This window comes from Bos mutus, chromosome 24 (assembly GCF_027580195.1).
Source record: "Bos mutus isolate GX-2022 chromosome 24, NWIPB_WYAK_1.1, whole genome shotgun sequence".
NCBI classification, from domain to species: Eukaryota; Metazoa; Chordata; class Mammalia; order Artiodactyla; family Bovidae; genus Bos; species Bos mutus.
In genome coordinates this window covers 60,683,397-60,710,691 of record NC_091640.1, presented here as the reverse complement: position 1 = coordinate 60,710,691, position 27,295 = coordinate 60,683,397, and the positions used below count along the sequence as shown (strand labels likewise).

The 27,295-nt window shown below is 39.1% G+C and overlaps 1 protein-coding gene across 5 annotated transcripts in view; it reads left to right on the top strand.

Annotated features, from left to right (window-relative positions):
- The window catches only part of PIGN (phosphatidylinositol glycan anchor biosynthesis class N), a 106,515-nt gene that overhangs the window by 2,979 nt on the left and 76,241 nt on the right, over positions 1-27,295 (top strand). For 3 of the 5 annotated variants that reach the window (XM_070362065.1, XM_070362064.1, XM_070362066.1), the window contains exons 2-13: positions 43-197; positions 5,292-5,540; positions 8,521-8,642; positions 9,136-9,234; positions 12,385-12,491; positions 15,819-15,943; positions 17,227-17,357; positions 18,502-18,618; positions 20,976-21,016; positions 24,402-24,461; positions 25,629-25,721; positions 26,400-26,455. In XM_070362065.1, the coding sequence (XP_070218166.1) occupies positions 5,320-5,540; positions 8,521-8,642; positions 9,136-9,234; positions 12,385-12,491; positions 15,819-15,943; positions 17,227-17,357; positions 18,502-18,618; positions 20,976-21,016; positions 24,402-24,461; positions 25,629-25,721; positions 26,400-26,455 (1,172 nt within the window). In that variant the 5' untranslated portion in view covers positions 43-197; positions 5,292-5,319. Of the gene's footprint in view, positions 1-42; positions 198-5,291; positions 5,541-8,520; positions 8,643-9,135; positions 9,235-12,384; positions 12,535-15,818; positions 15,944-17,226; positions 17,358-18,501; positions 18,619-20,975; positions 21,017-24,401; positions 24,462-25,628; positions 25,722-26,399; positions 26,456-27,295 lie in introns of all 5 variants that reach the window. The other 2 variants (XM_070362067.1, XM_070362068.1) reach the window with 2 other exon arrangements.

Here is a 27,295-nt window from a genome sequence, read left to right as displayed (position 1 = left end):
TAAAATGAAAATTGAAAATAGATTTAAAATATGTTTCCTTAGAGAGTTGTAAGAAGTTGGATGTAGAAGTTCTTCCTTGATCAGCAGCTTCCTACGGCACATCTGTAATTTCCTGGTTCTACCTCACATCCTGTAATCATGGACTTGTCAGTGTGACCTTTCCAAGCCCCTAACAAATCAACTGGCCAGTCGTCTCAGTAAGTACTTTTCTCTTCCACTAGCGCATAGAAATTTGCTTATCAATTAAAAATGTTGAAGAAATATTAATAGTGCATACTAGGATATTATTAACAACTGCTGATTTCTATTTAATAATAATTTGCCATTAATATTGTTGAGGAATTTTCTTTCTACTTACCAAAATTTGCATTAATCTAGGTCTTTACAGCCACTGTTTCACTGAATAATCTGGATAGTCATTGATGCTTGTATGATAGTGATAAAAATATGAAAGATTGCTCTTTTCCAAGCACCTCAATTGTTTTCTTGATTAAAAAATTATTTTTTTGTTTTAGTACTTTTAAAATAACCACAAGTAATATTTTCAGTGCAAGTTTTTCATTGATGTAAAGTTTTATAAATATCTAATTTTTTATACATTTTTACATATTGTAATTTTTGACATTGTTTTTCAGTGTGTGGTGAACATCCCAGAGGTATAAGTTAAATGGCTTTTATTGATACATGGTTACATGTATTTTAAAAATTTTAGTAGTTATTAATTTGTTTAGGTGATTTCCAAATGATTCATCCATGAAAAAGTTTTCCTTTTCACTGAATCTGAATAAAAAGTGATTAAAAAAAAAGAGAAAACTTAAATTATAATAGTGCTTAATTATATGTGCTTAAGCAATGTCAACCCACTCCAGTACTCTTGCCTGGAAAATCCCATGGATGGAGGAGCCTGGTGGACTACAGTCCATGGGGTTGCTAAGAGTCAGACAGGACTGAGTGACTTCACTTTCACGCATTGGAGAAGGAAATGGCAACCCACTCCAGTGTTCCTGCCTGGAGAATCCCAGGGATGGCCAAGCCTGGTAGGCTGCCGTTTATGGGGTTGCACAGAGTTGGACACGACTGAAACGACTTAGCAGCAGCAGCAGCAGCAGCTATAATGTAAGTAGTATGTGAAGGATGATTTTTGGAATCACTGAAATATTATGTATCAGTTCAGTCGCTCAGTCATGTCCGACTCTTCGAGACCCCATGAATCGCACCAACTCCCGGAGTTTACTCAGACTCATGTCCATCGAGTTAGTGATGCCATCCAGCCATCTCATCCTCTGTTGTCCCCTTCTCCTCCTGCCCCCAATCCCTCCCAGCATCAGAGTCTTTTCCAATGAGTCAACTCTTCACATGAGGTGGACAAAGTATTGGAGTTTGAGCTTTAGCATCATTCCTTCCTAAGAACACCCAGGGCTGATCTCCTTTAGAATGGACTGGTTGGATCTCCTTGCAGTCCAAGGGACTCTCAAGAGTCTTCTCCAACACCACAGTTCAGAAGCATCAGTTCTTCGGTGCTCAGCTTTCTTCACAGTCCAACTCTCACATCCATACATGACCACTGGAAAAACCATAGCTTTGACTAGATGGACCTTTGTTGGAAAAGTTATGTCTCTGCTTCTCAATATGCTATCTACGTTGGTCATAACTTTCCTTCCAAGGAGTAGGTGTCTTTTAATTTCATGGCTGCAGTCACCATCTGCAGTGATTTTGGAGCCCAAAAAGATAAAATCTGACACTGTTTCCACTGTTTCCCCATCTATTTCCCATGAAGTGATAATCCTAGGTAATTTAATAGCCCTGACTAAGTGCCCAGGACTGGGCTGAGTACTGGAGAAAGCCTGTCTTGCTTTCCTGGAATCAGCATGAAGTTATAGAGGCAGCCATTACTACAAACAGTCAGAGTCATAGCTGTATAATTATAAACTGAAGTAAAGGTTTGAGCTTCTGATTTGGACTGAGTAGTCCCTGAGGAAGTGATGCTGGAAAGTGCCCGGGAGGGACCTAAGATCCCACTGTTACTATACAAGAGAGCTAGATTTTTATGTTAGCTATTACAGCTTCAGGGTCAAAGTTCTCAAATAAAATGTTTGTTTTACTACTTCAGTAAGCTTTAGGGTAGAGGAAAATTTGTATTATCCTTTAACACAGACACTTTGATACTTTTTACAAAAAAGTTGTGTAACAATAGTGGGGAAAAGAAAGAACGTAAGTCCAGGAAGTTATTTGTAAATGCAAAAGAAAGTGAGAAATGATAGAGATATTTCCTTATTAGTGAGCATGATAAGGAGAGTACTCAGGTTTCCATGGTAGAGAGGAGTGTTTAGGTCAATGGGAGCCTCTCTACATCTAGGCAGATACCATATGTACTTTAGTTGTAAATAGAGTTTAAGATCTTACTGAAATGAATTAAAATGAGTTGAAAAGTGAGTTACTTTGCATAACTAAATATGATACCTGAAGAAGAGTTGTGAGCTAAAGGATAGAAGAAAGAACAAGTGAACAGAATATTATGGACAGTTTGGAATCATAAATGTGACAATTTGGATGAAATGGACAAATGGACCAAAGATACAACCACCAAACGCACTCAGCAAGTGGCGGGCGCTCTTAGTGTCTCTCCGGGTGTGAAGAGACTGAGTTATAGTTAAAACTTTCCAACAAAGGAAACTCTGAGCCATTGATATCCTGTTACGCAATAAAGGAAGAAATAGTACTAATTCTACACAAACTCTGCCAAAAAATAGAAGGTAATAACACTTCCCATTGCATTGTCTGACATCAAAACCAGAGAAAGATATTACAAAAAAAATGTATAGTCTAATATCGCTAGTAAATATTAATTTAAAATGCTAAATATTTTAGCAAATAAAATCCAAGAGTATAGAGGAAGGATAATACTTAATGATTAAGTTCAGTTTATTCTGGGAACCCTAGCTTGGTTTAACATTTGAAACTCCATCACTGTAGTTCACCACACTAGGAGACCCCACACCAGGAGACCCCACACCAGGAGAGACCCCCACGCCAGGGGAGACCCCACACCAGGAGAGACCCCACACCAGAAGAGACCCCACACCAGGGGAGACCCCACACCAGGAGAGACCCCACGCCAGGAGAGACCCCACGCCAGGGGAGACCCCACGCCAGGGGAGACCCCACGCCAGGGGAGACCCCCACGCCAGGGGAGACCCCACACCAGGGGAGACCCCACGCCAGGGGAGACCCCACACCAGGAGAGACCCCACGCCAGGGGAGACCCCACGCCAGGGGAGACCCCATGCCAGGGCAGACCAAAAGGGAAAATCCAGATGGCCTTGGTCCTCTCTCGCGAGAGGACCTCACGTGATCCTCCCCTCTCATGTCTGCTTTTGTCAAAAGCACTTGACAAAATCCAGCATTTTCCATTCACAACTTTAAAACTGCATAGTAAAAGTAAAAGAGAACTTCTTTAACGCAACAAAAGGAATCTATGAAAAAAACCTGAAAAATTGACAGCTTGCACCGTAGGACTGGAAACAAGGCAGGGATTTCTGTTGTTTCCACGCCTGTTCAACGTTACACTCAAAGTCCTAGACAGTGCAAGCATGAGTCATAAATAAAAAGTCTATAGATTGATAAGGAAGAAGTCCTTTATTCACAGGTGACATAATTTTTCTCCTTGGAAAATCAAAAGGCATCTCCATAAAAACTACTATAACAAACAGTTTTTCAGTGTTGCAGAATACAAGGTGAATATGTAAAAATCAGTGGTAATTTAAAAACTAATGAGGGGAAGCTGAAATAAAAAATGCCATTTACAATAACATTAAAAATGGAATATATAGGGATGAACCACAGGGGCATGGGGAAACTTTTGAGGGATATGAGTATGTTCTCTCCTGTGATTATTATACACTTTAAATATGTACACAGCTTACTATAGGCCAGTTATGCCTCAGAAAAGCTATAAAAATGCTGTGAAGAAAAGTACTGGGACACTTCAAAAAGTTGGAGTATAGATGGTAGATTAGGTAAAATACTGACGCTGAGTTTACTGAAGTTGGTAGCCACCGTAGGTACATAAGGGAGTATCGTTATTGTCAGAAAACAAACACTGAAGTATACCCCTCCACACACACACACACACACACAAGAGGGGTAAGTTGAAGAGACGAGGCAAAGACCAGAGGAAAATGATAATGTTAGAGATATATGGCTAAGGGGTGTATGGATGTTTGTACCATTATTGCAGCTTTTCTCTGAACTTGAAATTGTTTTAAAATAAAAATATTAAAAGTGTACTAAAGAAAGTGTTGTCATCTACAAAAATTCCCTAGGTGGGACACAAAATACAATTGCCAAAATAAAAATTAATTCATTGAACTTTCAGAATTTATAAGTACTGGCTGCTCTTTGAAAAACACAGTTAAAAAAATGAAAAGGGGATAAAAGAGGATTTTAAAATGCCCATTACATGCATGTAAAGTAGCTCAACGTTATTGATCACCAGGGGAATGTAAATTAAAACCCCAATAAGTTAAAAGACTGGACAAAATTAAACACATTACAATACCAAGCTTTGGCCAATGTAATGGTTATGGCATTGAGGATATAACGCTCAGTGAGACAAGTCGGTCACAGAAGGACAAATGTGCACATCTCTCCCTGTCTGAGATAATCTAAGAGTCAAACTCATGGTGGGTGGGTGGTGGGGGAATGAAAGTGGTTGTTCAATGGCTGTAAAATCTCACTTATGCAAAGTGAGTAAGTTGTCGAGATCTGATGTATAACAGTGCCTATAGTTTGAAATACTGTGTTTTACACATAAAAATTTAAGAGGGTAGATCTTATGTTAAGAACTCTCTCTCTCCTTTTTTTTTTTTTTAAGTCACTCAGTTGTGTCCAGCTCTTCATGACCCCACGGACTAGAGCCCGCCAGGCTCCTCTGTCCATAGAATTCTCCAGGCCAAAATACTAGAGTGGGTTGCCATTCCACATCTCCAGGGGATCTTCCCAACCCAGGGATCGAACCCAGGTCTCCCATATTGCCAGCTAATTCTTTACCATTTGAGCCACTAGGGAAGCCCTCTTCCCACAACTTGAAAACGATTACCTATGTAGATAAGGCAAGTAGCCGCAGAACAATGAAGCTTATTGAAAGATGGAGGAAGTAAGAAGTGTCCACCAAACTAAGAAGTTTTCTGAGACTGAAAAATGAGGCAGGCAGCTCTAGTCATCAAATAAACTGCACACATATTTGTTTGCGCTGAGGCTCACCCAGCTTTGACTCTGTTGCCTCTTTGCAGCGCGTCTTGGCGCTTAGCTCCTCTGGGTATGCTGCTGTACGTCACTTTGGGATTGCTCGTACACTTCGTGTTCTTCGCCTCCATCTTCGACATTTATTTTACCTCTCCTTTGGTTCATGGAATGACTCCTCAGTTTACGCCCCTGCCTCCCCCAGCAAAAAGACTAATGCTGTTTGTTGCTGATGGCCTGCGAGCAGATAAACTTTATGAATTAGATGAAGATGGAAATTCTAGGGCACCGTTTGTTAGGTAAGCATGTCAACTGGTACTGTTACACTGATACTGTCTATCTCATGTTGGGTGGAGGGGTGATGATGAAAAAGAGAGCAGGGCACGGATGCCTCTGCCTCTGTCATAGAAATTAGCAAGTGTGTTTCCTTCTACAGTTACTTCTGTTATTGTAGAAGTTGATACCAGGTTGTTGAAATGCATGACCTTGGCTGCCTAGCCTCACTTGTCCTAATTTCTGAATCCTGGCTTACAACTCAGTATATTATCTTTTTTTCTTTTTTGTAAAGTAAGACTGTTCAATTTTTAAGTAATGACAAGCATAAATTTCAGTGAATTACCAATTACAAAGGTATTTATCTAAAAAATATAAATTTCAGTTCATAATACATTTTCTATAAAATAAAGCCTTCCAAATTTACATCACTTTGTAATATGATAATTTTGGATTCTGTTAAGTGGCTTTGAAAAGAAATATTTAATTTTTTGGACCTGTGGGGTTCTTGTAATCAACTATTCTTTTTTTTCATTCATAGCAAGCCCCTCAAAAGCCCTTCCTAATGCTACTGTGCAGAGATTAAAGCTCAAATTCAAGGGAAGTTTGTCTAAAATTGTCTACATTTCCCCTGTCCCTACCTGTCATCATTGCTTCCTATCCCTCTACCCTATTTTGATTTTGTTTATAGTACTACTCAGCGTGTACAACTTCCACTAAGGCAGGGACTTTGTTTTATACACATTATCTCTGGTTCCTAAAACATAGTTCAGTTCACTTCAGTTTAGTTGCTCAGTCGTGTCCGACTCTTCGAGACCCCATGAATCGCTGCACGCCAGGCCTCCCTGTCCATCACCAACTCCCGGAGTTCACTCAAACTCATGTCCATCGAGTCGGTGATGCCATCCTGCCATCTCATCCTCTGTCGTCCCCTTCTCCTCCTGCCCCCAATCCCTCCCAGCATCAGGGTCTTTTCAAATGAGTCAGCTCTTCGCATCAGGTAGCCAAAGTATTGGAGTTTCAGCTTTAGCATCATTCCTTCCAATGAACACCCAGGACTGATCTCCTTTAGGATGGACTGGTTGGACCTTCTTGCAGTCCAAGGGACTCTCAAGAGTCTTCTCCAACACCACAGTTCAAAAGCATCAATTCTTTGGTGCTCAGCTTTCTTCACAGTCCAACTCTCACATCCATACATGACCACTGGAAAAACCATAGCCTTGACTGGACGGACCTTTGTTGGCAAAGTAGTATCTCTGCTTTTTAATATGCTGTCTAGGTTGGTCATATCTTTCCTTCCAAGGAGTAAGTGTCTTTTAATTTCATGGCTGCAATCACCATCTGCAGTGATTTTGGAGCCCCAAAAAATAAAGTCTGACACTGTTTCCACTGTTTCCCCATCTATTTCCCATGAAGTGATGGGACCAGATGCCATAGTAGGCAGTTAATAAATATTTGTTGACTGCTAGAAGAATGAATGAACCTGAATTCTATGTCAGATTTCCAGGAATAAATTTATGGTGTGTCAAAGAAATGGATAATATATTAAAGGATACAAAGAAACAAGCAACTCAGGGCAATAGGAAAATATGTAGGAAAATAAGATTGTTAGGGTTAGGTTCAATACACAAAAATATGTAGCAAATTTCTATGACTAGTGTAAAAATTGGGGTGATATATTTGGTTGAATTTCTTAGTTGTCATAGAGGAGAGAAATGTAGTTCGTTGCAAAGTTAATGACATTAAAATATACTGGTTGTTAAGGCAAAGATGAGCAGTTCTGACCGTGCCTGTTTCTCCCTGGGGTGTTCTGGGGGGGCCAAGGGCTCCCAGGTGATCTGCTGTGTGTTGTTTGCCATTCTAGCTGCTTCTGAAGCCTTTTTTGATAGGTTTTCTTTGTTTCTCACTTCGTTTTTTTAAAAATACGATCTGATCAAATGTTTCTCAAGAGAGGTATCCACATTGCTTTATACCTCCCTTTTTTTGCTTGAGTTCAGTTTCCATTATAGAACTGAAGAAGTTAAAAAATATTTCTCCCTTAACATGTGGTTTAATGGTTTTTCAAGCCTTTGACTTTTTATGTATGTATTTTGCCAGTCTGCGGTTATAAGTCAATTAAAAGTGTCTAAATCAGCACTTTTAGGTACTTCTCTCCAGAACATTTTGACACCTGAGAGTTTAGCTTGAAAACTGTTACAAATGAATTTGTGTTTCATAACTTGTTGCTCTGCTGACCTTTCGCTTGCAATGGCATTACTGTTCATTTTGCATTTTTCTCCAGATTTTGCAAATCACCCTTAGACAAAGAATGGTGATACATTTTAGCAAAAAAACTTTTGACTTGTTTTAATCTCAAATTTAGAAAGATAATTTAACTCCTAATTGAGAGTATAGCTGTTTCCTCTCTTAATTTTTTATTTTGAAAAACATTTAACTATAGAAATGTTGAAAGGATTATATCATGAATATTCATCTGTATATCCTTAATCTAGATATGACCATTTTAAACATTTTTCATGTTTTCATTCTCTTGTCTCAACACATACACACTTAAACTTTAATTATTTTTTCCTGAATAATTTGAAAGCAAAATATTTTAACACTTTACCCCTAAACACTTCAGTGTGTATCTCCTAAGAACAAGGACTTTAACATGATCACAACACCATCATCACACCTAATAAAATTTAACGCTGACAAAGTAATACTTTGTGTGTTGGTGATTTCTTATGTAACACAGCATTTCAGTACTTTGTGACTTAGAGCTGTAGCATGTATTTTGTTTTGTGATGGGTGGTTCCTTGTCTTGCCTGGGCTTTCTTACGCTACAGAATCCATCTGGTGGGAGGAACTGCACTGAGCCCAGCTGGGATCAGAAAGATTCCTTCTTAAATTTTGACTCCTTCTTTTGACTGGATTTCTTCTGTGGTGATTTTGTTTTTCTAAAGCCTTAGCAGAGCCTGTGATCATAGTATATGCTGACTCTTCATCTATGATATCTTTTAGGAACATCATAATGAATGAAGGCAGCTGGGGGATCTCTCACACGCGTGTGCCGACCGAGTCTCGGCCTGGGCACGTGGCCATGATTGCAGGGTTTTACGAAGATGTCAGTGCAGTTGCCAAAGGTACTGTCTCTTTAGACGATTTTTATCACATGAAGAAATTGATTGCATAAATATTGCTTCTTTAATACTGAAGCAGTTGCTTCTTTTGTACTGACACAAAGCGAAGTATGTTTTGAGACCCTTTTGACAAGTCGTTTAGCTTGCCTAACTCAACACACACTGGGACTGACTCAAGAATAAAACTTTAATCTTATATCATCATGTCCTGTTGATAGAATAGGACTGCATGGATCTCTGGTTTTCCTAGATGTTAACTCTCAGAAGTTCAAAAGTGATTCTGTATTTTAGTAAGAAGTCAATTAACTGTTGTAAGCTTTTTATTAAAAAAATTTGTAGTATAATACAGGTAACAAAATCTGTTGTTAGTTTTGCATTTTTTCTGCAGTTAATCCTCTTTGTTATTATTTGAAAAATACTTCTTCAGGAGCCATACCAATACGTCACCATCTAAATATTACTATTGTCATTGTTTTTTTTTCTCAATTACCTGAAGGATGGAAGGAAAATCCTGTAGAATTTGATTCTCTTCTTAATGAAACCAGGTACACATGGTCCTGGGGAAGCCCAGACATCCTGGCTATGTTTGCCAAAGGTAGGAGTCACGGATTATATTTCCCCAGATACTAAGTAGGCAATAAATCAGTATGGTAATTTAAAATATATACTACATTTTACTCATTATGAGATACATGTTTTGACATATTTAACGTCTCTGAAGTGAGTGTATATTATAATAGATGTGTGAGTTTGACTTTTTTTCATTTTAGTTATACTTAAAATGTTGGATTATACAGTTTAAATACCTTGGATTCAGTGAAATGGTATATAATTCTAACATCTAACAGCTTTCTAATTTTGGGTAAGTTAGATAACTTCTCTAAATTTCAGTTTTCTTTTTTGTAAAATGTGATAATAATAATTTCTATCTTATAGGTTTGTTTGGGGAGTTAAATAAGTTAATTCATGTGAAATATTGACCAAAATGCTTATTACAATGATCTCATTATGATGGTGATGTTCACTTACTTTGATTAGTAAGAAGTTAGTAGATAATCACATAAAGATTTAAATGTTAAGATTTATAACTTCTATTTTCATGTATTCAGATCATACCATTGAGATTTGTTGTATTTGTTGTGTTTCTGTGCATGAATCTGCAAATATGAGAAATCTCTTGATGAGAAAATTCATTTGCATCATTTTCTAGAATCAGCTGGATTCCACTTGAATTTTATGTTATTCAGTGCTTTTTAGTGGGAGCATTGTAGTCATTTCACCTAATGAAAAGGTTTGGACCTTTAGCCATGGGTATAATTATACTATAAATTATAATAATTGGAATTATTAAAGATTATTCTATATCTCAAAAGCAAAACAGATACTCAGAATTTTCTGTACGATAGTTACAGAACATTATTATGTAGAGCAGGTCCAAAAACTCATACTGCTTGAAGTTCAGTTCAGTCGCTCAGTCGTGTCCGACTCTTTGTGACCCCATGGACCGCAGCACGCCAGGCCTCCCTGTCCATCACCAACTCCCAGAGTTTACCCAAACCCATGTCCATTGAGTCGGTGATGCCATCCAACCACATTATCCTCTGTCATCCCCTTCTCCTCCCGCCTTCAGTCTTTCCCAGCATCAGGGTCTTTTCTAATGAGTCAGTTCTTTGCATCAGGTGGCCAAAGTATTGGTGCTTCAGCTTCAGCATCAGTCCTTCCAATGAATATTCAGGACTGATTTCCTTTAAGATGGACTGTTTGGATCTCCTTGCTGTCCAAGGGACACTTAAGAATCTTCTCCAACACCACAGTTCAAAAGCATCAATTCTTCAGTGCTCAGCTTTCTTTATAGTCCAACTCTCATATCCACACATGACTCCTGGAAAAAACATAGCTTTGACTAGATTGACCTTAGTTGGCAAAGTAATGTCTCTGCTTTTTAATATGCTGTCTAGGTTGGTCATCGGAGAAGGCAATGGCACCCCACTCCAGTACTCTTGCCTGGAAAATCCCATGGATGGAGGAGCCTGGTAGGCTGCGATCCATGGGGTCACTAAGAGTTGGGCACGACTAAGCGACTTCACTTTCACTTTTCACTTTCATGCATTGGAGGAGGAAATGGCAACCCACTCTATTGTTCTTGCCTGGAGAATCCCAGGGACAGGGGAGCCTGGTGGGCTGCCGTCTATGGGGTCACACAGAGTCGGACACGACTGAAGTGACTTAGCAGCGGCAGCAGCAGCAGCAGTGGTGAGGATGAAGTTGCTATGGTTTACTAAACTCACCTCCCTACTTCTGACTGCAGTTCATAGGACAGGATCAATGCCTTAACTGGAGACAATCCAATAGGAGTGTTCCATTTCTTATAGTAATTTACAGTCCCACTCAGATCTTTACTTGGGATTTGAAGAGTAGAATGGTTGAGGAGTGGAACCGGTATCGTTAGAGCTTGCTGCTAAGTCGCTTCAGTCATGTCCGACTCTGTGCGACCCCATAGACGGCAGCTCACCAGGCTCCTCTGTCCCTGGGATTCTCCAGGCAAGAACACTGGAGTGGGTTGCCATTTCCTTCTCCAATGCATGAAAGTGAAAAGTGAAAGTGAGGTTGCTCAGTTGTGTCCGACTCGTAGCAACCCCATGGACTGCAGCCTACCAGGCTCCTCCGTCCATGGGATCCTCCAGGCAAGAGTACTGGAGTGGGGTGCCATTGCCTTCTCTGATCATTAGAGCTTAGCTTGTCATTTTTAAAAGAGATTGTCATTATTTTGTTATATCTCTTCCTTTTGACCTTTAAGAGGCTAACACAGAAATTCACTAGGTTGATTAGATCCTTAATAAAATCATACAAGTGTTTAAGATTAATATATTTGTTGACCCTTTCAAACTATTTGGCAATTATCAATATTTTTTCTCATATATTGAGGAAAATGCATGTATTTTATGAACAAAAGAATTGAAATATGTGAATTTTCTTCTTGGTTAGGGAATTTTGTAAAACAGGTGATTTAATCTGTTTTAGATTGTACCATTCCTAGATGCCCAAATTCTTTGATTAGTTTCATCCTTACTTGAAGGCAAACTCCGTTGTTTACTTTTGTGCTATTATATACTAACTAGCATTGTGATTTTTTTTTCTTAGCATTTTAAATTACAACTCACTTGTATCTGCCAACAAAGGTCTAGTCAAGGCTATGGTTTTTCCAGTGGTCATGTATGGATGTGAGAGTTGGACTGTGAAGAAAGCTGAGCGCCGAAGAATTAATGCTTTTGAACTGTGGTGTTGGAGAAGACTCTTGAGAGTCCCTTGGACTGCAAGGAGGTCCAACCAGTCCATCCTAAAGGAGATCAGTCCTGTGTGTTTGGAAGGACTGATGCTAAAGCTGAAACTCCAATACTTTGGCCACCTCATGCAAAGAGTTGACTCACTGGAAAAGACCATGATGCTGGGAGGGATTAGGGGCAGGAGGAAAAGGGGACGGCAGAGGATGAGATGGCTGGATGGCATCACTGACTCGATGGCATGAGTCTGAGTGAACTCCGGGAGTTGGTGATGGACAGGGAGGCCTGGCGTGCTGCGATTCATGGGGTCGCAAAGAGTCGGACACGACTGAGCGACTGAACTGAACTGTGTCTGTAAAATTGGAAAATGTTATTGTGAGAACAAAAGCAGCAGCATATGCTCAAGCATGCACTGTGGTCCATGGCGTATCGTTAAAATGTTTTCCCCCAAATTTCCTCTTCAGGTGACCTTAGAAGCCATATTTTTACAGAGAGTTACGAGGCATCCAGTGAGGATTTTGGTGCCCACGATGTGACAAAATTGGACACGTGGGTTTTTGATCATGTGAAGGTACGTGCTATTGAGTGGCTGCGCTGCAACACACTAGATGCAGGTATTTGTCTAATGTGCAGGGATTGTCTAGTACCTGTACCTAGTGTGCTAGAAACTGCTTTGGTAATACATCCATCTTAGTTTTTTCTGCTCGGATGAATTTGAAAGTTCCTTATTGTAGCATACTATTTTGAAAAGACTGGACTCTAAGAAATTGCACATTCTACACTAAACATACAGATTTTTAAAAAATTTGAAAAAGTAAACCCTTTTCAGTTCCCCACTTCTACAGTGAAGTGAGCCCTGGATGGGATTCAGGAACCCCACATTTCATTCCTCATTTGCTGAATGAGGTTATTCACCCCAGAATAACCTTTCTGGTCTTTTGTTGACCACAGAACCAGTCTCTTACAAGCAGTGATGTATGTTAAAGTCTTTTGAATGTTCAAATCTAAGGCATTTATTGTAAAACAAGGTAGATATTTTACATATTTGTAAAGAAAAATTAGATAATCAAAAAACAAGTTCATAAGTTAATCATAATAAAACATTTGAGTCCCTTTAAGAAATACAGGTTGTGTTTTGGACTCTTTGTTAGTGTCAGTCCTCATGGTTTCACCAGGAATCCAATAGAATTTATGTTTTCAGAAATTGTGAGAAAATCTAAACTCTGGATATTGGCTGACTCCTATCTATCATTCTCTTCCTTCTCATCTCAAAATTGGAACTCATAATTCATCTATTGTAAGAGGCATTCATTGACTGACCTTTAGTGATTCTTCTTTTTACCAGTAGTGTCTCTGGACTGACATTGTGGGCTCTCCAAAACACAGTCATTTTTTATTGCTTGTTTGTAAACAGTCAGTAGGTGTCTGCATATTCATCAGGAGAATGCATGCACTCTCCCACAATGCATAATAAAGTGCTCAATATGTTCTTTGATAAACCCTATTTCTTTCCTTAGAATTTTTTTCCTTAAGATTTTCTTTTCTTACTTAAAATAAAAGTGAAAATCTTCAAGTTAAATAAAATCTCTTTACAAAATTAGCAAATGATTTTGCCCAGTATCACTTGTTAATATAATCAATTTACATTAGTATTTGTTTCAAGGCCCTTGGCTTCTAACTTCATAAGCATAGCCAAAAATGTGCAGCATCATGGGTTTGATTCCTTGTGGATAGGCAGACAGAGTTAGTGGCTGGCTTGATTCTATGCGTTTTTTACCTTATTTCAACACTGCTATTGACCAGAAAAAAAAATTCCCCATAATTTCGTAAGATATGATAGAGGTATGTACATTAATCAGGTAACAACAAAAATATGAAATCATCCAAGTCCAATCTAAGCCGAACAGTTAGAGGAAGACCTTCCTGTGACTTTTGAGGTAATCTGTGGAGAAGCCTAGGAAACAAAGAAACGGTTGGACCCAGATTGCATATAGAGAAGAGTATCTCAGGCCAACAGCATAATGATAACTTGGGCTCCAAAGGAACTCTGTAATAGAGGAAAATATTGCTTTGAAGTTTGTTTGTCTCTCCGTGAACGATAATGCCAGTAGGCAGCCCAGGATTGATGCAGTCCAAGGTTGCCGTGGTGGCTCCCCAGTGTCGTTAAGACCTGGTCTCTTAAGCGTCTGTTCTGTCCTCAGAGCGTGGCCTTAGCTTCTGAGTCGTCTTATGACAGGAGATGCTGGAGTTCCAGCTATTATTTCAGTGTTTTAGGTCAACAATACACGGAATTGAAAAGGACCTTCTCTTCTACTAAATTAAATTTATTTCAAAAAGACCTTAATAAATAGTTAAATTTATTTCAAAAGACCCATCGTCTTTTGACTGAAGTGTTTGATTTCTGTCTCATTGGCCATAACCAAATAGGTACAGACAGGTAGCCATGGGAGAGAATAAGAAACATGTAGGTTTTAAGTTTGAAGCACTGACATGGTCCCATAAAATCAGAAGTTTTACTTGGAGAAAAAGGGAGAATGCATGCACTCTCCCATAATGCATAATAAATATTTAAGTACAAGAAGGAACAAGTGCCTTTGAGCTAAGAAAAAAATGGAGTTGGTGGGCATAATTGTAGTAAATATTGGGAGTGGGGAAGAAGCTAGGAGTGTATATCCCCTCCTGCGTGCAGAAGACCGACTTTTTACAAGGCGGTGGGAATCTGTCAGGTTGAGCTCTGCAAGGTTAGTATTTCATGGTTTCCCAGATCGTGTGTCCACTTTTGAATGAATAGCACTTTTTACAAAGCTGAATCATATCAGTCATGAAACAGATTGTAAATTTGACTCCAATTCAATTGCTAAGTTTTTTTGTTTCTCGTCAGCTTTTCAATTACATCTTTAGAATATAAGTCCTTAATCTTGAAAAACTTCCCATTTCCATCTAGATTTAAAGTTTCTTAGGGCTAATTAGAATGTATATGAAAGCTAGGGGGCCATTTTATGCTTTTAAGGATGATTATGTTTATTTATATTTATATTTATTTATGTTTAATTTCATCTGTATTCCTTTTTTTTTTCCTATTCGGAAATAGATAGTTTCTCTAATGGCACCATTTATATTTTTAATGTTTGTAATAATGAAGAATTAGTTGAAGGAATACTTCAGGCTTTTATTGGAAAGTTAAATACCTTGTTAAAATTAACATCTTATATAGTTAAAGACATTTATGTGAATAATCATTCTATATCTTGGCAGTCAGTTGACTTATTCAAAATAATTTAAAAGTACTTTCCATAGGTGCTTGCTTACACGTTCATGTGTGTGCAAGTACAGGATGAGCCCTCTTCTCAGAGGGCTTTATGAACCCAGTTTATCATTGTGAAATTAATCATTTTTGAACTGTATTTCCATTCATTATGTGGACATTTTTCTATCATACCTTGTGAAGCACAGATGCGAGTCTTGGGACAGTAGAAATAGGCTATTTGCTATGTTCCAAGGGAGAGGTTATGGTTGAACTGGGATGCTAACACGGGACAAGAAGCAGGAAAACATTTAAACTCAGGAAGCGTTCCTAAACTGTGCCATTAGTGCTGTTTTATTGTTGGCTCGTGTCAAAATAGTTCTCCAGTATTATTAGAATTTCATGAAATTGAGATCCCGTCTCTATAATCTTTTTTCAGCCTAATTATAACACGGAAAATAGCTCACTTGTTTTTTGAATGTAGATGTCTGAACTGACAAGTACTTTGTGTTGGTAGGTCCTGAGGACAAATTTAAACAAAATAGGACAATTTAGTTTTTTAGTTCTGTATAAGTTTAATTAAATGTTTTATCGGAATTATTTTTTAAATAAAATTAATGAACTAAAAATTTTTAACTGATTTGTTACATATAGGAATTCTTTCATGCTGCCAGAAACAACCAATCTTTGTTTTCTAAAGTAAATGAAGACAAAATCGTTTTTTTCTTACATTTATTAGGAATAGACACAAATGGACACGCTCATCGACCATCATCAAGGTAATGTTAATGCCACGCTTACTTTCATGGTTTTGAGGGAAATCCCTGTTCTGTTTGAACTTTTAAAGTACTATAATGTCTTCTTTGTAATGATCACAACAGAACTTATATTTTAAATAACTCTAGAATACATTCTAAGTTATATGTAGTATGATATTGTGGCTAAAATCACATGTGCTGTGACCATACTACACATTAATATAAGTAAAATATGTTCTGTACGTGTGTTCCATATGACTCATTTATCAAAGCAGAAAGAAAAAGATTATATTTCAGAAGGATTGTAATAAATTTTGAAACAAAAAGCATTTTTATGATAATATTTATATCACAAAAAGTAACTAGCTGTTCCTTACATTCCATTTAAACAGTGCTATATCTAGCAGATGATAGTATAAAGTTTTGTATCCTATATTTCAGTAGCTCTCCTTATATAATAGTATAAAGTTTTGTATCCTATATTTCAGTAGCTCTCCTTATATAATAGTATAAAGTTTTGTATCCTATATTTCAGTAACTCTCCTTATATAATAGTATAAAGTTTTGTATCCTATATTTCAGTAGCTCTCCTTATATAATAGTATAAAGTTTTGTATCCTATATTTCAGTAGCACTCCTTGTATAAAACAGCAACTGTTTTTCTCACTTTTGCAGAGCATAAGATAGGAAGAATTCATATTATGCTTTTATTTTTCATTTTAGACTAGATTTAGATTAGTCTAACTGGTAGTAAAGTCTATTAACTTCCAGTAATGAATACCTCATGCTTCTCATCTTTAACACAATGCATTGTCTTAAGTAATAAAACTTATACTAAACCACCCCTTGTTCAACTGTATGGAAAGCTTAAATATAGTTTGTCCAAAATGTATTATATCATATCATAAACACACTAAAGAAAGAAAATATTCTATAGCTGAAACAGTGATACTTAACCTGTTTGATAAATGTGGCAAAAGCAACATAGTTTACATTATTAGAGACATGAATTTAAAAGTCATCATTGTTGCATTTGAGACTTAAAAAGCATTCATGAAAATCTATTTGCTGATCAATACTTTTTTTAAAAAAAATTCTGAAAATGATTTCAGATTGTTTTACTTCTTTAAGAGAGGAAAAAGTGATTTTAACAATCTACAGAGCTCTGATTTAAAAACATTAAGGTTGAAATCTGAAAGTATTTTGGGAGTTATTGACTTTATCATAAATTCGTGTTGAATAAATTTGATTTTGCCAAATTAATGTAATTAATATAATTTGCTCTTCTTTTTCTTTTTAAACAGGGAATATTCAGACAATATTAAATTAGTTGATAAAGAATTGAAAGAAATTGAGTCTACTGTTAAAGATTTTTATGGAAATGATGGGAAAACAGCATTTATCTTTACCGCTGACCATGGAATGACGGACTGGGGTTAGTCTGTCTCTAAGTGATATATACTTTATGATTAAAGTAGTGGTTAATGTAGCTTGCAAATATTTTAGGGTATTGCAGAGAATTAGATGTCTTAGTATATGCAAAGTGTCTAGCACATAATAGTATGCATAAAATGTTAGTGTAAAAAAGACTAATCTTATTTAGTGTTTCTTTTAACTACGAAAGGAATATATTCTCATCTGACCTCCCAGGTGGCACAGTTGATAAAGAATCCACCTGCCAGTGCAGGAGACAAGAAACACGGGTTCGGTCCCTGGGTCGAGAAGATCCCCTAGGGTAGGAAATGGCAACCCACTCCAGTATACTTGCCGGAAAGTTCCATGGACAGAGCCTGGAGCGCTACAGTCCACAGGCTTGCAGAGTCGGACACAACTGAGTGTGTGCACATGTGCACACCCACACCCACACACACACACAGAGGGACCCCCCCCCAAACCCACGTTATCTACCTAGAAGTAACTGTATGTGATGGCATAGGGCGTGAGTTTAAGGTGGTGTTGCTGGGGGACCTAGGGCTACTGACCTTGTCCACTAGAGGAGACTGTCCACTCTGCCAGACTCCCAAGGCAGACACAGTGTCCAGAGAGCAAATCAAGGGAAAGCGGAGACTTGGGTCCCCGAATCACAGTGTAGAATTCTGATGAGCGGGTCCCACTTTATAAGGGGGTTTGGGCTATACCAGCCAGAGTGGCCAGGAAGAAAAGCAGACCGAGACTCTGCTGTCCTCTTCAGAGCAGACCTGGCCTCAACCGCCCGCCCCAAACCTGGGCGGTTACTCCCCAGAGGAGCCTTCCCTGTGGTTTCTGCCTTCGATGCCCTCTGGTGGCGTCTCCTCCAAGCCTTGGTTGTTGTTGCTCTTAATCTTCTTTCAACCAGAGCCACTCCACGGATGTTCTGGTTTTTCTTTCTGCCTGTTTGTTGTGATGCTCTGATTTGCCTGGAGAATATTTTAAAACTAATTGTTAAATAGAGATGCAAGCTTTTGGGAGTGTGGTGGCGGAAATTAGCTCTTTATGGGTCAACCCTTTACAACGAAGTATTAAAAAATATTTAGGTCTAGGTTAATCAGGTACAGATTCATCTTTATATACTTACATTGCTCTTTGGGTCTTATTTGTAGGCTCCCATGGAGCTGGTCATCCTTTAGAGACTTGTACTCCTTTTATCGCTTGGGGAGCTGGAATCAGGCTTCCCCAAAAAGTGTCAGCTCAGAAATTTGATGACTCATATTTGCAAGGTAGGTATGCTTACCTTTATTGTTTTTATGAATGTGACATTTTAAAATCAAAGTTTAATTTTAAAAAATGACTTTTCAAATTATAGCTTTCATTTTGTTATTTGTGACATTACTATTTCTGTGTATTAGTTTTGTATAGTTTATATTTCATTTATGATATTCAGCTTAAAAATACACATTATTATTTGCCTTATGAAAGTTCAAGTGTACTATTCTTTTTTCACAAACCTTGTTACTCTAGGACTCAGATTAAACCCTTGGCTTAGATCTTACCTGCAAAGACTATCAATCAGATGAGCCACACATATGTCATAATTTATGTTTCAAAACTGGGCAGACTTTGCCCTGTCTCTAGTACTTTTGAAGGCCTTCTCTGTTGTGCAAGCCTCCTTGCACAATCCATGATAAAAAGGAATTTCTTTTTCCTTGGAGCTCTGGTTATCTTGTAAGGTAAGGGTCTTTTTAGAATTTTCAGAGCTTTTACTAATTGGACAAAATAAATTCCTCCCAAGTGTCCTTCTCTGAATTAGTTGTGTCAACTCATTCAAAGTACTTGTTAAGAATATAGATTTTTAAAAAATTACAGATTTCTAGACCTTGTCACTAGATATTTCAATTCCATGAGTCTGGGTGAGGCCTGGAAATTTTCTTTTTAAAACCTTCTCCAGGGATGTGAACTCACAGCTGTATTAGGTGTTTCTACTAGAAGACTTTTGGGTTTATATAATAAAGTTTTCTTACATGTTCTGTCTTTTTTTGAATTTTTTGGAGATATAATTCTCATACTATGAAATTCACGTTTTAAAGTCTGTAATTGAATTTTGTTTACATGTTCACACGGTTTTGCCTCTACTATGCAATTTCATTGCTCTCCCCCACCCCACAAAAAACCCTTGTCCATTAGCAGTCGCTCCTCACTCCCCTCTCCATGGTATGTGTATAAATCATATTCTGTTCAGTTAACTTATGGGCATTTGGGTGGTTTCCACATTTGGGCTATTTTACAATGATGCAGCGAACCTTTTTGTATGGGTATGTGTTTTTATTTCTCTTGGATAGATTCCTAGGTGAGTAATAACAGTCATATGTTCCTTATGTTTATTTTTCCAAACTGCCAAACTGTTTTCCTAAGCAGCTGCATCATTTTGTATTCCTATACTCTGTGTTAAATAGATTGTTTTTGTTGTTTAGTTGCTCAGTTGTGCCTAACTCTTTGAGACCCCACGGACCATGGCCCACCAGGCTCCTCTGTCCATGGGATTTCCCAGACAAGAATATTGGAGTGGGTTGCCGTTTCCTTCTCCAGGGGATCTTCCTGACCCAGGTATCAAACCTGCATCTCCTGCTTGGCAGGTGGATTCTTTGCCACTGAGCCACCAGGGAAGCCTGTTAATGGATTAGATTGGGTCTAAGTAGGAGCTAGGTTAAACGGTATGTTTGTATTTAGGAAACAGAACTTTACTTTGGCAGTTGATTTCAACCCACTCTAGTATTCTCGCCTGGAGAATCCTCATGGACAGAGAACCCTGGCAGACTGCAGTCCATGGGGTCACAGAGTAGGACAGACTGAGCTGCTAAGCATGTGCTGCTCTCACATTTGGAATCAGTGGTGGCAGGAGCGTCAGAGCCAAAAACGTTCATGTATTTTGCAAGCAGCTGCCGTTACAAACGGAGAAGGCAATGGCACGCCACTCCAGTGCTCTTGCCTGGAAAATCCCATGGACAGAGGAGCCTGGTGGGCTGCAGTCCATGAGGTTGCTGGGAGTCGGACACGACTGAGCGACTTCATTTTCACTTTTCACTCTCATGCATTGGAGAAGGAAATGGCAATCCACTCCAGTGTTCTTGCCTGGAGAATCCCAGGGACAGAGGAGCCTGGTGGGCTGTTGTCTATGGGGTCGCACAGAGTCGGACACGACTGAAGCGACTTAGCAGCAGCAGCAGCAGCTGTTACAAAAAGGAACAGCTTAGATTGCCTACCGGACGGTCGGCTGCCTTAGTAATCGGAGCGGGACTGTCGCTGCTGTCGTGTGACAGCTGTTATCATTGTGCCTTTTGCTTCCATCTTTCCTTCCTTAGCCTTTTGATGTTTTGAAACAATTATCCCCTAATGAGCATTTTGGAAGTTTAATAAACTATTACAGAAAATATCAAATATATTTTATTGAGTTACTCTTTTAAAATTCTAGTTTAAAAAAGTTTGCAGCTCTGCCTTTTTAGCACCCTTGTGGTTCATACTTGGCTTAAAATCGACTGTCCCAATACTTTGTTTTTCCATTGACCACCTGTAATAATAAAATAACTTCTTTTTTTTTAAATTCTTAACATCAGCACTTATGTTTATTTGTATCTTTCAGAATGGAAGTTGGAGAATTGGAAGAGACAAGATATTAATCAGGTATTCATTATATTTAATCATGTTCAAATTTAATTTTCTCTCCTATAAGAAGTTTAGAACAAAAAAATCTGGGAAAGAAAATTGTATTAAAGATGATAAAGATTTTTCTAAAACATTTCATTTACTAAGAGAAATCCTGCTAGTGTGAATATTTTCACCCCGAGTAATCCTTTTTTGGCAAAATAAAGCAGCCTCAAATAAAACTGAAAGGAGAAGACTTCCTCCAAATACCACTGGCTGATTACAGACTTATGATGCAAATTGAAATGTGCACGCCTGTTACATTTGTGAGGCTTTTTGTCATGGGCGCCTTGCTCAGTTGCTTTCAGCACAGATCTAATAAAACCCCGTGGTGGGTTTCTTTCCTCTTAGTGTGTCAGTTACTGTTTCTCTTTTATTAACACAAGTTTTATCTTTAATTCTACCCCAAAATTTTTACAAATGCAGTGGGAAAAAGTGACAAGAGTATATAGATTAGAAACCTGACATTATAGGGATCCTTACACTGTAGGAGACCTTACATCACAGGACAGTGCCGGCCGATCGAATAGTGAGACCGGCAGCCTCACCTTACATTATAGGAATCCTTACACTGTAGGAGACCTTACATCACAGGACAGTGCCGGCCGATCGAATAGTTAGACCGGCAGCCTCACCTGAGGCTGACACTGTAGGAGACCTTAGGACAGCACAGAAATTTAGACTTGCAGCCTCACCTGTAGATAGCTGTCTGCAAGATAGCTGTCTGCAAGTGAAAGGCATGGTATCGTTGGTGTGTGTCCTCCAGAATGGCAGAATATCTTACACCTCCTCCAGGTCACCTCACACGTTCACCTCAGAAGCTGGATTTCCTTACTGTGGAGGATTAACCAAGGCCTGGGGTCTCATTTTCAGCTGTGTGCTTACAGAAGCCTTTTCTTTCTCAGCATATTAAGAATGGTCTCATCTCTCCAGATGAATGCTTATTACCCAAACAAATGAAAATGTGTAGAATTGGATAGCAGTCTATTAATTTGCAATAAAAACCACTGTCAGAGGGATAGGAATATCTTGAAGTTCATAAAATAAGAGCATGTATTATTTATAGCCAGACTGGATTGTAATCAAACAGTGAATGCCATTGCTCTCTGAACGCCGCTTCAGACCTGCATTAGATGAGAGTTCTGCAGTCATCCCTTCCGCCAGTGTCGTTCTGCGTCTGCAGTATGTTTAAGCCCTGTGCAAACATTAGCACTGACACTCAGCATTGACATACTAACATTAAACTTCATGTGACAGCTATAATGGTGAAGAAAAAAGAGACACAGTCCCTCCCCTAGGAAGCTTATAGTTTAGGAATAAGATAAATTTTACATTTATCTTTACTTATCATACAAATAAATGTAAAATTATAGCGGTGATAAGTGCAGCAGAGGAGGCCTGGGAAGCCATGAAGGCGTAGAGCAGATCTGTCCGGTGGGCTGTGTGGTCAGCAAAGGCTTCCTGAGAAACTGAGGCCTGAGCTGAGACTGAGCCTGAGTAGACGAGGCCAGGCCAGGGCAGGAGGCGGGAGCTTCGCAGGCCAAGGGGCAGGGGGTGCCCAGAGGTCTGGGAGGGGCACATGCCATTTCAAAGGACCCTGAAGAAGGCGGGTGAACAGAGCACAGACACCGTGGTTCAGTGGGAGGCGGAAGGCAGACGCTGGACCATGCAGGGCCTCGTGGGCCTGTGGAGTTCATCCTTAAGTTGGGGGAAGCCCTCCTAGTGTTTGAAGCCTGGGGGTGGCATGATCTGAGGTTTTACCACAGGGTCGTCTCTCTGTTGGAGGACAATTCAGAGGCCAGCAGTGGAGGCTGGGGAAGGAGAGGGTGCAATCAGGCGGCCAGGGGTGTTGTCAGTTTTCTGTGAGATGGGGCTTGGTAAAGAGGACGTAGATGGTGAAAGTGAGACAGACTGAGAGCCTGGGATGAAACTCCAACTTTAAATGAGGGCTTGAGAAGTCAGCTCTGAATGTTCATTGGAAGGACTGATGCTGAAGCTGAAACTCCAGTACTTTGGCCACCTGAAGTGAAGAGCTGAGTCATTGGAAAAGACCCTGATGCTGGGAAAGATTGAGGGCAGGAGGAGAAGGGGAACAACAGAGGATGAGATGGTTGGATGGCATCATCGACTCAAAGGATGTGAGGTTGGGTGGACTCTGGGAGTTGGTGATGGACAGGGAGCCTGGCGTGTTGCAGTCCATGGGGTCGCAAAGAGTCGGACACGACTGAGTGACTGAATGAACTGAACTGAGAAAGTAGGAGACTGGAGACTCTAACTGTGGGGTTACAGAGACCCAGAGGGGGTGGTCTGCACAGTGCCGAGTGGTCGGATCATTATAATCACAGCAGCGTCTGCAGCTGCTGGTTAGTGTGGGATTATTACACACTAGTACTTTATAAATTGTCTCATTGGATCATGCCATAATTCTGTAAGGGAGAAACTTTTATTTAATTTTTAACTGACAAGGAAAACTGAAGCATTGGAGAGTTGAAATAACCTGCCCAAGGTCTCAGAGATCACAAGCAAAGTGTTTGAAATTGGGCATTCTGACAGCCAAGCACTTGATTGCCTGAAACATTATTGGGACTAATACAAAAGTAATCAATTAGATGTAGAAAATGGAGGTTATTAGTTCTGTAGTGAGTGCAGTCTACAGGATGATAAAGAGTGAAAACAAGTTAGAGCAGCCCAGGGACGGATGGGGAGGTGAGGCCATGGAGACTGGATGCGTGGACCGCTCTTCTGGACACTTGGACCTGGAGCTGCTGCTGCTGTTGCTAAGTCTCTTCAGTCATGTCTGACTCTGTGCGACCCCATAGACGGCAGCCCGCCAGGCTCCCCCGTCCCTGGGGTTCTCCAGGCCTCCAAAGCCGTGCTCTAGGACTTGTGTCTAAAGAGCCTCTTATCCTGCTTGATGCCTTTTTCTAGACGTCACTGACTGGCCAGCCAACCTCCTTCTGCTGTATTCTTTCTTTAATTAATATATAATATATGTGTATATATCTAGTTGAAGTCTACTTTTGCTGTTTATTTTCTGTCTAGTAAGCATCCTTGTCATAATACCCAAAAACTGTTACATTAGGTGGTCAGGCTTTTAACTTGTAGAATAAGTGACTTTTCTGTTTTATATGTTTTACTTTGGGGCTCCTAGTGATTTCAAATTTAGGTTTTCATACATTCATGTACCTCTAGCAAATGACATTTTTTTAGAGATCAATATCTACTGTGCATGGAATAAGTATTTGATGATAATGGATTAAAATGGATATCATGGTTATCTTTCAAAATACAGTTATACAAATTAAATTACTTAATGTCCTTGTTGATCTGTCGCTGTCTTAGATTTAACGTCTTCTGTTTGCAGGCTGATGTTGCACCGTTGATGGCAGCTCTTATTGGAGTTCCCTTCCCTCTTAATTCAGTGGTAAAGAGTACAATTTTCTTATCAACTCTCAGAATAAAAGAAAAATTATCGTACAGTAAAATTTACTTTTTATGTGCTTCTGAATCCATTTAAAGAAAATTTATTACAAAGATGTTGCTGGTTTGCTAGATCAGTGCTCCAGAGACTCAGGACAAAGAAAGTCACTGCAGTTCCTTGGCAGAGCCAGTCTGCAGGGTCACCGACCCGCACTGTGCCTGTTGCACCGTCTGTTCCTTGACCCTAAAGCTTCAAATTCCAGTGTTTGTTAGCATTTGAGTGGTCCAGCCTGGATTACTTGTCTACCCTTCAGTATGGGAAGGCAGGGGACCTTGTTAGACCCACTATGCTCCATCTAATATCTCAGCTTCCAATGGAAATGTTTTTAAGATGGGAGCTGGATGCTGAAAACCTAAAAGACAAACAGAATCCATTCCCATCAGCCATTCTTTTTAGCCCTTCAGCTCAAAGTTTAAAAAAATAATATCATCTGCCTCAGAGCTCTGTTGTTTGACCCTGTAGTCATAAAGGTGTGTGTGTGTCTGTAACTGAAACCAGAGTTGCAGAAAACAGCCTCACTTTTACATACAGTGTAACAGTGTGGAGCTTCCCTGGTCACTCAGTCGGTAAGAAACCTGCCTTCAGTGCAGGAGAACCCGGGTTCGATCCCTGGGTCAAGAAGATCCCCTGGAGAAGGAAATGGCAAACCACTTCAGTATTGCCTGGAAAATCTCATAGACAGAGGAGCCTGGTGGGCTACAGTCTGTGGGGTCACAAGAGCTGGACAGATTTAGCAGCTAAGCCCTGAGAGCACACTCCTGTTTTCTTATGTCTTTTTTTTAGTGTGCTGGCTGTGGCCCGCCACAGTAGCATTTCGTGTGTGCAGAGCATTTAGTGCACTGCCTGCCATATAGCAATCTTTTGATAAATTTTAGGTTTTATTGGACTTAATTCATCTCTTTTGCTTTATTTATTTTATTATATGTATTTTGTTAGAAAAGTAATAGAACATTTTTCAGTTACAATTTAAAAAAATATTTTTAATTATTCTAAGAATTTATTTGTCCATATGTCTTATCTCTATTGCTTCCCTTGTAAGTCTGTTTTGTTTTATAAGAATAACCTGAGCTTTGTTAGTGCTAATATTAAACCAGTGTTTATTATTTACAGGGAATCATTCCTGTGGATATGCTTAATACCTCTGATCTCTTCAAAGCAGAGAGCATGTTTACAAATGCAGTACAGATTCTTGAACAGTTCAAGGTAAAACAAGACCACACACAAATATGGACATGATTCCAATTTTAAAACTGAATATATCTTGTGAAAATATTTGATTTTGCATTTTAAGAAATGATTTTCATTATTTATTATCTTTAAATTGTTTGTATTTGACTAGTGTCCTGAAGTTTCACATTTCTGAGATGCACTTTTCATGAATCAGTTTGAGGGTGTAGAATTAGCTCTGAGGAGCGTCCCGAATTGGTAGATATCACATATGCTTATAAAGACTGCAAACCAAGTCTCTGTCAATGGAATCTGCCTTGTAGAAGTAGTTTTAGAGATTGCAGCATTTCATGTCGTTCTGCGTATATTATTATTTGCATTAACAACTTAAAGAAATGACCATTTTACTGAAACTTGGCTGTTATTCATAATACTGTTAATGCAGCATGGCTTATTTTGTTTCCTAAGAGTTAAAAAGTATAGCTTAATTATATGACATTTTGCAGGCTTGATATACTTCATCCTCAGCGTGTTGTAATGGTACTATATAGCATTAACATTTTCTTTAAATATTTATAAAGTAGGATACTAACACAAAATTCCATTTATTTCTATTGCTGAAGAACCATTTTAATGGATATTTGTATTTCGAAATGAAATTAGTTCATTTTTTTCTCTTATCTAATATAAAATATTTTCACGCTTGGTTCCCAGGTAAAAATGACTCAGAAAAAAGAAGCTACTTTATCGTTTTTGTTTACACCATTTAAGTAAGTCTCTTATGTTTTTTATTAACTTGTAGGAAAGAATTTTCCATTGAGTTTGAATGCTTGACACAATAGATTAGGTTCTTAGAAAATTTGTCTCTTTTGTGTACATGAGTGTCATATACCAAATGAAAGCCTCTTCTGTCATTTTGCAAGTAATGAACCAGGTGCTGTATACCTTTGAGTGGCTCGTAGAGGGGATACAGGGGTGTAGAAAGACAGGAAGCATGAAGGAGATAAACTCAGCACGGCTTGACTGGGGAGGGGTGCGGCTCTTAGCCTGGCCGAGGAGGGAGATGCTCATGCCATTCTGGCTTACAGAAAGAAAGGAGAGCTGGCGTGAGAGGTGAGGCTGGAGGCTACTGAGCTCAACTTGCATTTGAAGATACATGAATTAGTTAGAAATAGGGATTTGGATCACAAGATAGAGATGAGAGTTGGTTAGGAGGATATCGGAGCCATCAGCATAAAGATGGTGGTGGAAACCATTGCACGTGTAGGAGGCCTAGGGTGAACGTATGAAGTGAAAAGGCCAATGGTCTACTTCTGGGAAACACTGACAACTGCTTGGGCAAAGAGAAGAGCAGGTTTTGGTGGGGAGCAGATTGTCCCATCCCAGAAAGATGTGCTTTCCTTGAACTGGGAACGGGGTTATTTGAGACAAAACCTGGCTGATCCACTCTGGTGGGCGCCTCCTGGGGCATCGTGTGCAGTTAGCAAGGATTCCCATTGAATTAGGAAGGATTTTTCTCTTGACCAAAATAAATAAAATTTGTTTCAAATATGGGTAGTAGGGATGTGATTGCGTGACTTCACTGGAGTCGTTTTTGACAACTTACACAG